We start from the raw sequence: 10,221 nt of genomic DNA on the forward strand, positions 1-10,221 counted from the left end.
CCATGGCCATGCTGCCCCACAGCCTGGGGGGCTGCCCACTGCGGCTGGCTGATGAAAGCTGCCCTTTGTCCACTTGCAGGGCACAGCACAGGGCCAACCTGGGAGATCAAGTGGGTTTGTTCCCAGATAAAACAGCCCCAAACTGAGCTTTGAGCAGGTGCTTGCACAACAAGGACCCAGGCTAGCCATGTGAGATCCTGGGGGGATGAGCAGGGGGCGCTGCCTTCCACTCCAGGAGCCCCCCCATCCCGAATTGCACAGGAGACCTCCCATCAGCCACCAACTTGTGCATCACCAGCCCCTGTGAGTGGGTGCTATGGGTTGAGAGCAGGGTCACTGGCTAGCATTTAGGGTGGCTACGAGAGGGGAACTGGGCTGGGTGCAATTGCAGGGGGGCAGTGAGAGGTGATTATGGTGGGGGTTTCTGGTATTTGCAGTGGGGGTCACAGGATTTTTGGGGGGAGGCTGTGGCTTGCCATCTGAGGTCATCCTCCAGAGCAGAGCTCCCAGAGCTGTGCTATGCTGAGCTCCTCTCAGGTTTGATCTGTGTGGAAAACAGCATCTTTGGGGGGGTATGGCCCCTCAACTCTACCTACTCTGCTGGGAAATTGTTCCTCTGATGCTCACGCTACAGGCCACCCTCCTTTAGTCCCCACAGTGAGATGCTAAATGGTTCCCAGCCCCTGCCCTGCTCCTGGGTCCCCCTGCCACAGGCACTCGTGGGGGAAGAGCCCCCTGCACAGCCCTGCTCACAGTCTGTGTCCAACACCCCATAGCACTCCGGGAGCCCCAGAAGCAACAAAGGCCCCCTTGCCTCCCAAAACATTGATGCTGCCCCCAGTTGCAGCATTTTACAGCCCATGCACTGCTCCAGCACCCCCAGCACCCAACACGCTCCCAGCCAGAGCCAGAGCAGGGCTGAGCAAGCCCAGGGCCAGGGGTTGGACCTTCTGGCCAAATAGGACCGTTTCCCTCACCCTGGTGGTGCCAGGAGAAAGCAGTCAGAGCCTGGACATTGTGTTTCCACCCATTTATTTGGGAAAGCTGCACCAAAGTATTGAAATAAATTAAAAGCACAGAGCACGTGGGTGCATTGCATACATGAGCACCAGGAAGACAAAGGCAGAGTAGGATCTTCAATAGAGATGTGGGTAGACAGGACAGAGCACCAGGGAGTCCCAATTGCTGCAGAACCCTCTATGATAAAGTAGTATTAGCTGCAAAACTAGAGGTACAAAAAAAAAAAAAATCTGCACCTTTAATACAGCCTTAAAGGCAAAGTCTGACTCAGACCTCCCTGTAAGGAGGCACAGGGCTGGAAGAAACCTGAGTGGTGGGGTGGGCAGCAGGGAAGAAAAGTTCAAAGCCCAGAGGAATGAGGGGGGAAGTGCATGGGACCTGGCCAGGAAGCAAGGCCATCCTTCACAGCTTCACATCCTCCTGGGAGCAGAGGACTGCATCTTTCCGTTGTGGTTTCGGGGTCCTTCGCAAAGCCATACCCTTCATCCTCCGCTTTCCGGCCTCTTAATTGTGCCTCACTCCCCTGTCCCCAACAATAGCACAGATTTGATGCATGATTTGCTATAGTGGGGGAAAAAAAGCAGGACTGCCTCCTGTCCCCCCAAGTTTCTCTGCTTTGAGGGAACAGACCCATTCCCCATCCCACACCATGCTCCCCACTGCGCGGCAGTCAGCCCGCAGCCCGAGGGAGCTTCTCCCCACGCAGTCCCCACCAGAAAGACAGTCCTGGAGGAGGGGGAACCCAGAAGTGCTCCCCTAGCCCTAGCTACAGCCACAGGCATCAACAATCATGTCAGGAATGTCAGTCTTGACAATGTTGCTGTTGCGATCAAAGTAGAGGACAGAGAGAGGCCGGCGTCGCGTGGGCACGCAGCAGGAGTGCCCCGATGCCTGGATGTTGTTGGCTTTGACGAGGTTGAAGACGGCTGTATGGAAGGAAGATGCCATCCCGGGGCTGCCTGCCACGTGCAGAGGGCACTGACCCACACAGTAGTTTATCTGGTAGCCCTCAGGCTTAATGATCCAGTCGTTCCAACCAATGTCGCGGAAATCCACGTAGTAGTCTTTGCGGCAGCAGAGGTTGGAATTCTGGCTGCAGCGGAGGCTGCGCTTGGCCACCCGGTGTCCCGGCTCCCGCACCTTTGCCTCGGCCACCAAGAAGGGCTGGTGGGAATGGGTGGCATTGACTACGGCCACCACATCACCCCTGTCCCCACGGCTTTCCACTTCCAGCCGCAGGGTCCTGCGTTCTCCCCTAAAGAAACTCCGCAGGGCAGGCATGAGGGAGAAGGTGCGCCAGCCGCTGCCTTTGGCGCTCAGTCGACGCTCACTCAGCAACACGCGATCTCCCCCCACCGTGTCACCATCCCCACCAGCCAGGAAGATGCTCAGGGTAAGGTTGGCTACCAAGTCTCGGGGAACTTGCAGATAGAGCCAAAGCTGAGCTTGCAGGATGTGAATGTCCTGGTCTTGCGTGTGAGTGAACTGGAACTGCAGCCCCATGCCAGAGGGAGACGTGGGCTCTGAAGGGAGAGAGGAGAGAGAAGGTGAATGCTGAAGGAGGATGCTGGGGCAGGTGAGGCTGCAGCAGCATCATCAGGGCTGATCTTCTGGCTTCTTTTGGGGGAAGACCTATAAAACTCCTTCCCTCCACACAGGGGCTGTCCCTCCCTTCCCTGGGGATGCTGCGTGGTAAGGCTGCATGTGTGTGTGTGCAATGAGGGACTGTCCCACCCTGCCTGGCAGAAAGGACACAGAAGGAGGCAACAGGGACCTGCTCTCACCTGGCCCTTCGTTTGCCACGCAGGGCCAGGCTGGAGGGTCCCTGCAGCCCCCCCAGTCCCCCTACCTGGGCACCCTGGGCTGCCCCTGGTCGTCAGGAAGGGACCTGAGCAGCCAACGCATCACCAGCAGCTCCAGGAGCCCTCCTGCACACAGCAGGTGCCCGAAGGAACAATCCCGTTCCCATTGCCTCTGGGACCCCCATCTCGCCGCAAGTGGGTGGCCAGCAGCGGCTCCGCAGCCCCCCCGAGGGTCGCAGGCTGCGCACCCTCCCGGGGCTCCCCCGGACAGGGACCAGCCCCAGGGCTGGGGACTCCGTGCCCCGGGGGGGTTGCGCCGAGCCGGGGACCTCCCGCGGGCCGCCACCGGGTGCAGCCCAGCCGGGATGCCTGCTCCTCGGTGGCCGGGCTGAACCCCCCGGGGATCGCTACGGTTCCCCGGAAAGCTCTGGCACCCACCTGGCTCGGCGAAGCTGATGATCTCGTAGCCCCGCTCCTCGGCGTCGGGGCCCCGGCGAGCACCGGCCGCTTGCAGGCGCCGCACGGCGCGGGCAACGGCGGCTCGGGGCACGGCGTGGGAGAGCCTCGGCCGTTCCCGGAGCCGCAGCTTCTCCAGGAGCTGCCGCTTGGCCGCCTCCTCCAGCAGCCGCCGCTCCGCACCGGCACCGCACGACGGGCACCGGGGCTCCGCCGCCGCGCACAGCACCGCCGCCAGCAGCAGCCACGGACCCGCGCCCCGCGTCGCCATCGGCACCGATGGGACCGGGACCGGGACCGGGACCGGGATGGGACGGGACGGGACCACGAGTGGTGCGGAGCCGCCCGCCCGCTTTGGGCACCTGCAGCCGGGGGCGGGCCCGGTGTCCCCCCGCCATTGGCCGGCTCACCTGCCCGTCCCGTCGGGCTGTGGCCGGGGCGGGGGATTACCGGGATTAGCCCCCCCCCGCGGAAGGGGTAAGGGGGGGGGACGATGCCTTGTGGTGCAAGGGAAGGGGCTTCGAGAGCACCGGGACGCCCCCGTCCCGTCCCGTCCCGTCCCGTCGAGAGGGGTCCCCGGGTCGGCCTCGGGGCTCCCGGGGGGGGCGGCTCCAGCCCCCGACCCACGGAGGGCACCGCGGGGGCCAGACACGAGCGGCTGCATGCAGGGGGGGGGTGTGCACGGGGGTCTTGAGTGTGCACATGGGGGTTGCACACCCTGTAGGAACTTGGGATCTGCACATCTGCAGCTCACCCTACTGTCTGCCCGGGGTGCCAAGGGATCCGGCCAGCCCCCCCCCCCCCCCACCACCACCACCAGGGGTCCAGGGTGCTGAGCTCCTCTGCATGGCCCAAAATCTGCAAGTGAGGGCTGGGGTGAATCCTGCCCAGGTGGAGGAGTGGTGTTTCTGCAGGACAGATCCCAGCGCCACCTGCCTGCTCCCAGAGCCCACAGACCTGTCCCCACGCCCTGGGCATTGTTCCCCACACACCCTGCAGCCCCCCCAGCAGGGCCAGGGTGGTTCATTGCTGACCGAGCACCCTGCAGGGTGCCCAGAACAACTCCTGCAGCTCCTGGGCACTGCTCACATCTCTGGGCTTTTGCATCCTCACCATGTGATGAGCTGGGGTCGGGGGGGGGGGTCTCAGCCTTTTCACAGAATGCCTGAGGTTGGAAGGGACCTCTGAAGATCATCTAGTCTACTGCAAGACACAACCCCTTCTTTTCTTCAGACTCACCCCAGGACAGAGTGGGCAGAGCCAGCCTCAGGGCAGGGCAGGTGCATGATGTGCACCCCCCTCCACAAAAATCTAAATGAATGTTTGTATGTACTGCAGCTAAACGAGGTGGCAGAGAGTGTCACAGCAACTTGACAATGGTCTTCAGATTCCCAGCCCCAGGTGCTGTGCTCAGAGCAGGGCGCACAGCCTGAGTGCAGGGCACAGTCTTGTAGAAACCACTCAAAACTGGTTCAAGGTGAGATGTTGCGGGGGCAGCAAGAGAGCTCAGCACCCTTCTGCCAGAGCAGGGAACCCACAGGGTGCACTGGGAACCTGAAACCCAGCCAGGCCTTCAGCCATGTCCTGCACCCACTGTGCCATGCAGCACTGACTCCAAGGTCTTGACCACACAGAGCCCCTGCCTCTGGCCAAGCACAGAGGTGACGTGTAAACAGAGTGGGCTGTCTGGGAAAAAGCACCCACCGGAGATGATGCAACCACAGTGCAAGGGGCAAAGTTCTCAGCTGGCTGAGCCTGCTGGCAGCTCCCAGAATAGCCCAGGAATGTCAACAAGGAGGAAAGAGTGGGCACAGCGTGGCCTGGGAGCACGGCTCCCACAGGGGCTGTGAGCCACGGCCACAGGCAGCAGGCAGCCAGCACTGCCTGGGTACCAGCAGGGCTGTGTGTGTGCTGCTTCCATCCAGGCTCTGACACAGGGGCACTGGTGAAGCACAGGCTCTCATACATGTGATGCTGTCACTCCTGCTTGCACACAAAGCACACGCCAGCAAGTTCCCCTGTCTGCACACATGCATATGCCCACAACCATGCCTGCTTTGTTGCACGCGCTCGCTTACACAGATTGCTCTGCAGTACACAACCAGCTGCATGCTGCCTTGCACACATGCGCTCAGTCTGCCTCCCACATGCTAGGGCGCACGCTCAGTTCATGGACATGCTCTCACGTGCTCCTCGTGTACCTTGCTGGAAGTGGAGCAGTTCCTTTGGGGCTTAATTCCCTGCAGGGTCGGGCTGCTGCTGCCTTCAGCTCATGTTGGGAACCGGGTCCCTGTGGCTGACAGTCCCCACATGCAGACATCCCCACTGTCCCACTGGCAGACGCTGGCTCAGGTACTAGGCAGGTGGCCACAGACCAGGGGATCATTGAAGCCTCTGTGCCACCACCACCTTCCAGCCACCACACCACTTCTTCACACACACAGGAAAGGGAAACTGAGGCACAATGCCTTCCTGAATTCCTCCTTCCCTGCCAGATCCACAGAGCCACAGTCAGGGCTGTGGCACAGCATGGAACAGGGGAGGCAAAGAGTTGGGCAAAGAGAGTGAATTGCTTTCTAACCCACCTTCCTTTCCATGCTGAGGAGCAAGATGTCCCCAAAGGGATGAACCCCTTCGAACCTACTAGGATCTTTCAGGACTAGCCAACACCATGCAGCTGCCCCCATAAGCACCCATTTCCCTCTAGTTTAGCAAGAGCATCCGATCTGCCCAGATCCCTCGCACTGCAGCCACGTGCCCCCTCCCACACTCTGCACGGCCAGATCTAGGCCAGGGGTCAGCACAGAGCTGTGAGCGGTTCTTGCACCCATTGCGTAAGTGTCTTGTTGATTAAGCAGTTCCCAGAAAGCAAAGACAAGGGACCAGCCTGACCAAAATACCTGCCCAGGTCCCCCCGGGCCCAGCACTCGCTGCACACATGGCTTCTGGGCCTCTGACCTCGTGTCCGGTGGGGCAAGGGTGGCACCTGCCAACCTGACCTACAGGTGCCAAATGGCTGCGGTGAGCAGGGACACCCCAGGAGCTCACGCACAGGTGCCTGATCATGGCTCCTGCGGTTGTGCCTGTTTCTGCACGGCTCTGCCCACTGATCCCAGCCGAGGAATTGCCAAATCGAGCCAGGACCGTGGGTCTGGGACCGTGGCTCCATCACAGAGAAGCTTTCTCCCCACAGGCTGCAAGTCAGCGCCCAGGCTGGGGGCTCGGGGCAGCACCAGCAGGGCTGGTGGCTCAAGGCATTGCAGCGAGTCCTGAAAGGGGTTCCCAAGGCATCTGCTGTAACAGGGCGAGGGGACAGCCTCAACTTGCACCAAGGGAGGTTTAGGTTAGGAATTAGGAGACATTTCTTCTCAGAAACAGCAGTCGCGCTGTGGAACAGGCTGCCCAGGGAGGTGGTGGCGTCACCATCCCTGGGAGTGTTTAAGGAAAGGTTGGAGCCGGTGCTTGGGGACATGGTTAGTGGGTGATATCGGTGGTAGGGGGACGGCTGGACCAGATGATCTGGGAGGCCTTTTCCAACCTTAATGACCTTAATGATTGTATGGCAGTGCCCCGGGCTTGAGGGCCTGCACCAGACTGGCACCCCGGGGCTGCGGCCCTGCCAGCGGGGCCGGGAAGAGCCGGGCCCAGCAACACCAGGGCCCGGGGCCGGGGCTCGGCGGCCCCCGTTCCCTCACTGCCGGGTCCCCCCTGGGCCGAGGGGCGAGCGGGCGGACCGGACCCGGACCCCCGGTAACGGCTTCGCCTCTCGCGGCCCGCGGGCGCCTCCCGGCGGCGGCCGGGGTCCGATCGCTGGGGAAGGGGCTCCCGGGGGCTCCCGGGGGCTCGGCGCGGGCCCCAACAGCACCCGAGAGGCCCCGGCGAGGCTCGAGGCTCCCCCGATGCCTCCGAGCCAGCGCCGCGGGCTGGCAAGTGCCCGTGTGAGACGGCAAATTAAAGATTAAACCTTTTCAAGGCAACGCCGGAGGCTTTCAGGAATTCCCACCCCTCCCCTGCCAGCCGGGCGCTGCCAAGAGCCACCCAGCTGGCGTGGCGCGCCCGGCCCTTTGCTTCAGGGTCTGTTGATAGTGGCAAAGGCTCCTTGCAGGAGCCACCGGCCGCAGCCACGCATCCCCTCAGCAGAGCGGAGACCCCAGGGGACAGCACCTCTGCACAGGGCTTGGCACAGCCCAAGGGCACAGCGCCCGTGCTGGGTTGAGGCCGGCTGCACGGCCTTTGTGGTGCTGGGCCAGCTTTGGGGGGGCTGCAGGGAAGGGGCTCCTGCTGGGTTTGTGCCCCCAGGAAGCAGCAGGACGGGCACAGCAGTGCCTCGAGGCACCTGGGCTTTGCCTGTTGAAGATACCTCCTCCAGAGACCCACCTGTGGACGGGGAGCCCCGGCAGGAGCTCAGTGTCAGAGCATGGGGCGAGGGGCCCCAGCAGTGTGAGCGTCCCCCTCGTGCCCCTCGTCTCTCCTAGCAGCCTGGGAAGCTGCACCCTGCTGCCCTTGGGGTTTCTGTTCTGCTCCCTGGCTGGACACTACTCTGCGACCATGCTCACACCAAGGTTTCTTTCGCAGAGGAGGAATAGACTTGCAAAATGTCGGGGCTGTGGTGAGGCCCAGTCAGTGCTGCCAGGACCACCGGCCTCAGGGGTGGGTGGGGGGATCCTCGTGTGCTGGGATCCCTGGGGCCTGGCTGCAGAGAGAGACAGGGATGGGGATTTCTGTCCTCTGCCACCCCCCAGCTGCTGGGAGAGCTCACCCCATGGTGCTGCCACCGGGGGATCCCCCAGCCTTGGTCACCCTCAAATCGGGACAGGGCTGTGGGCTGCACCCGGGCATCCTGTGTGCCCAGAGAGGGGGGCAGCCTGCATGCGTGGAAAGGAGAGCATGGGGTGCGGGCCCCAAGCCCTGCTCAGCCGGGGAATCTCTGACTAGAAGAGGTTGGGGAAAATGCGGTCAGGTGGCTGGCAAACCCCTAGAACAATGCATTCTGCCCTGGGCTCAAACTGTCAGGGGCAGGGAAGGGCTTCGGGGGCCAGGGACCCTCTCGGGGGAGCTGCCAGGGGTTACCCAGGCCCCCCCCAACCAGCAGGACCCCACTGTCACCATGGGGCACCACTCCCCAGCAGCAGGAGTTGGCACGGGGACAACTTTTGGACCCAGGGGGTAGGCAGCAGTCCCACAGGGCTGGCAGGCAGACCCCACCGCGGGTCCTGCCATGTCCAAAGCACACGTGCAGCCCAGCAAAGGGCAGAGCTGGGGAACAGGAGCTGAGCTGGAGAGGGGGCTACTGCATGGCAATGCATGCCAGCCCTCTCTGCTCTGAGCCCCATGGGGAGCATGTTGCTGGGTCAAGGAGGGGAACCAAGGGCACCCCAATCCCACAAGAGGCTCGTGGTACCTCAGAGCTTGGCCGAGGGTCTTTGGCTCACGCATCTCTGAGCCCAGGCAGCTGCAGGGCCACAGGGCTGCAGCCAACATCTCCTCTTGCCCTGCAGCTCAGCCCCTTTCTGCCCCAGCCTGCTGCAGCCTAGAGAGCTCAGCACTGGCCCCAGGAAAGCTGTTTGTTAAATAAATACAGGCAGTGAAAAGAGGCATTGAAAAAGGAGGGAAAAAAAAATCAGAAAACAAAAAAACAAACATCAAATCCTCTTTGGGTTTGCGCAACTGGCCTTGGGTCCCAGACAGTATTGATCCCCGAGTCTTCCACCCTGCCCGTGCGGCAGCTGGGTCAGCAAGAACCCTTCAGGGCTGAACCCCAGAGACTCTGGGGCCTGAGAACCTTGCCCTCAGCACCGTGCTCCTGCGACCTGATGGGGAGATGCGGGTCCCTGCCCCAGCAGCTCAGTGAGAGGACGTGAGTCCCACAGGCAAGCACCGTTTCCTGCTCGTTTCTGTTCCATCTCTGCTTGCAGCACCACAGGTGCTCTCCAACAGCCTGCAGCCCAACTCTGGCTCCAGACAGGGCCACTCACAGCCCTGACCACCTCAGCCTGGTCTCCCCTCCCTCCACTGCTCCTCTTCCCCCTTGGTTCGGTTGTCTCCAGCCGCTGGGGTGGTGGGGTCCGTGCCTGCGTGGCTGATCACAGGGCTGCGGTGGCTCTGCTCTGTCCCAGCTGGCTGCGCACACCTCCCCGGGGTCTGCCCCCACGAGCTGCCCTCTCCCACCACAGCACCTTCTCCCTGTCCTCTCGGCCCTCGCACATGGGGGACACGTGTGGAGCAGTGGAGAAACCCGAACGCAAGATTACGTAACGGGGCCAATGTGTCAAAGCCGCCCTTTGCCCCCGGCTCTCACGGCACCAACGTGTCCCACGGCGCTGCCAGCCAGGTTGGCACGGGGCAGGGCGGGCAGCCACGAGGCCAGAGGCCAGAGATGTGCCAAGAGGCTGCTCCCAGGAAGGGAACTGTTGTGGGGCTGCAGGCAAGGCTGGGCTTCGTGGGCATCATGGCTCTGGCCATCTCCATGCACTTTAAGAGAGAAGTGTTGCTCCGTTTCATCCTGAATTGGGACAATAATGGCCAAATGCAGATGGTTTTGGTGGAATGGGACGTTCAGCCAAATGGTGCCTTCCCTGGTGGGAATCACAAACACCCCATAGGTGGGGTCCCACCCCATGCTCTGGATCTGGTTGAGATAGGACAGGGATTCTGCACCCCCCAGGAAAGGCAGCCAAGGGAGCCTGAGAGCTGTGGGGGCTGGCATGATTACAGCCTCTGGGCATGGCGAGTCCCAGCAGCAGGTGCCCAGCCCCACTGCCTGGTTTTTATGGCCAGGCAGGTGTTCAGAAGGGGACTGTGCATGGCAGCATGGGTCGGTTTTGTGCCATCGTGGGTCTGTCTGCACTAGGGCATATCCATCACCTTGCGGCCTGGGGGCAGAGGGAAGATGAGCTGGCTGATGGCAGGGCACAGGGACGTGCACCCATGGACATGCACACGC

The 10,221-nt window shown here is 62.2% G+C and overlaps 1 protein-coding gene across 1 annotated transcript; it reads right to left on the reverse strand.

The window, feature by feature from the left end:
• Positions 1–1,015: 1,015 nt before the first annotated feature.
• Positions 1,016–3,639, reverse strand: LOC113839982 (inhibin beta C chain). Its single transcript, XM_027445542.3, has 2 exons — positions 3,261–3,639; positions 1,016–2,543 (listed from the first exon to the last, which is right to left on the reverse strand). Exons 1-2 carry the CDS (start codon positions 3,547–3,549, stop codon positions 1,783–1,785), a joined length of 1,050 nt encoding a protein of 349 aa, XP_027301343.2. The 5' UTR covers positions 3,550–3,639; the 3' UTR covers positions 1,016–1,782.
• Positions 3,640–10,221: the final 6,582 nt, after the last annotated feature.

This window comes from Anas platyrhynchos, chromosome 34 (genome assembly GCF_047663525.1).
Source record: "Anas platyrhynchos isolate ZD024472 breed Pekin duck chromosome 34, IASCAAS_PekinDuck_T2T, whole genome shotgun sequence".
NCBI lineage: Eukaryota > Metazoa > Chordata > Aves > Anseriformes > Anatidae > Anas > Anas platyrhynchos.

Bases quoted from the DNA above. Each gene is read 5' to 3' on its own strand.
- LOC113839982 (XM_027445542.3), bottom strand. From the start codon at position 3,549: ATGGCGACGCGGGGCGCGGGTCCGTGGCTGCTGCTGGCGGCGGTGCTG. The intron at 2,544-3,260 runs GTGGGTGCCAGA...CTCTCCCTTCAG, and splicing joins CATCAGCTTCGCCGAGCCAG to AGCCCACGTCTCCCTCTGGC.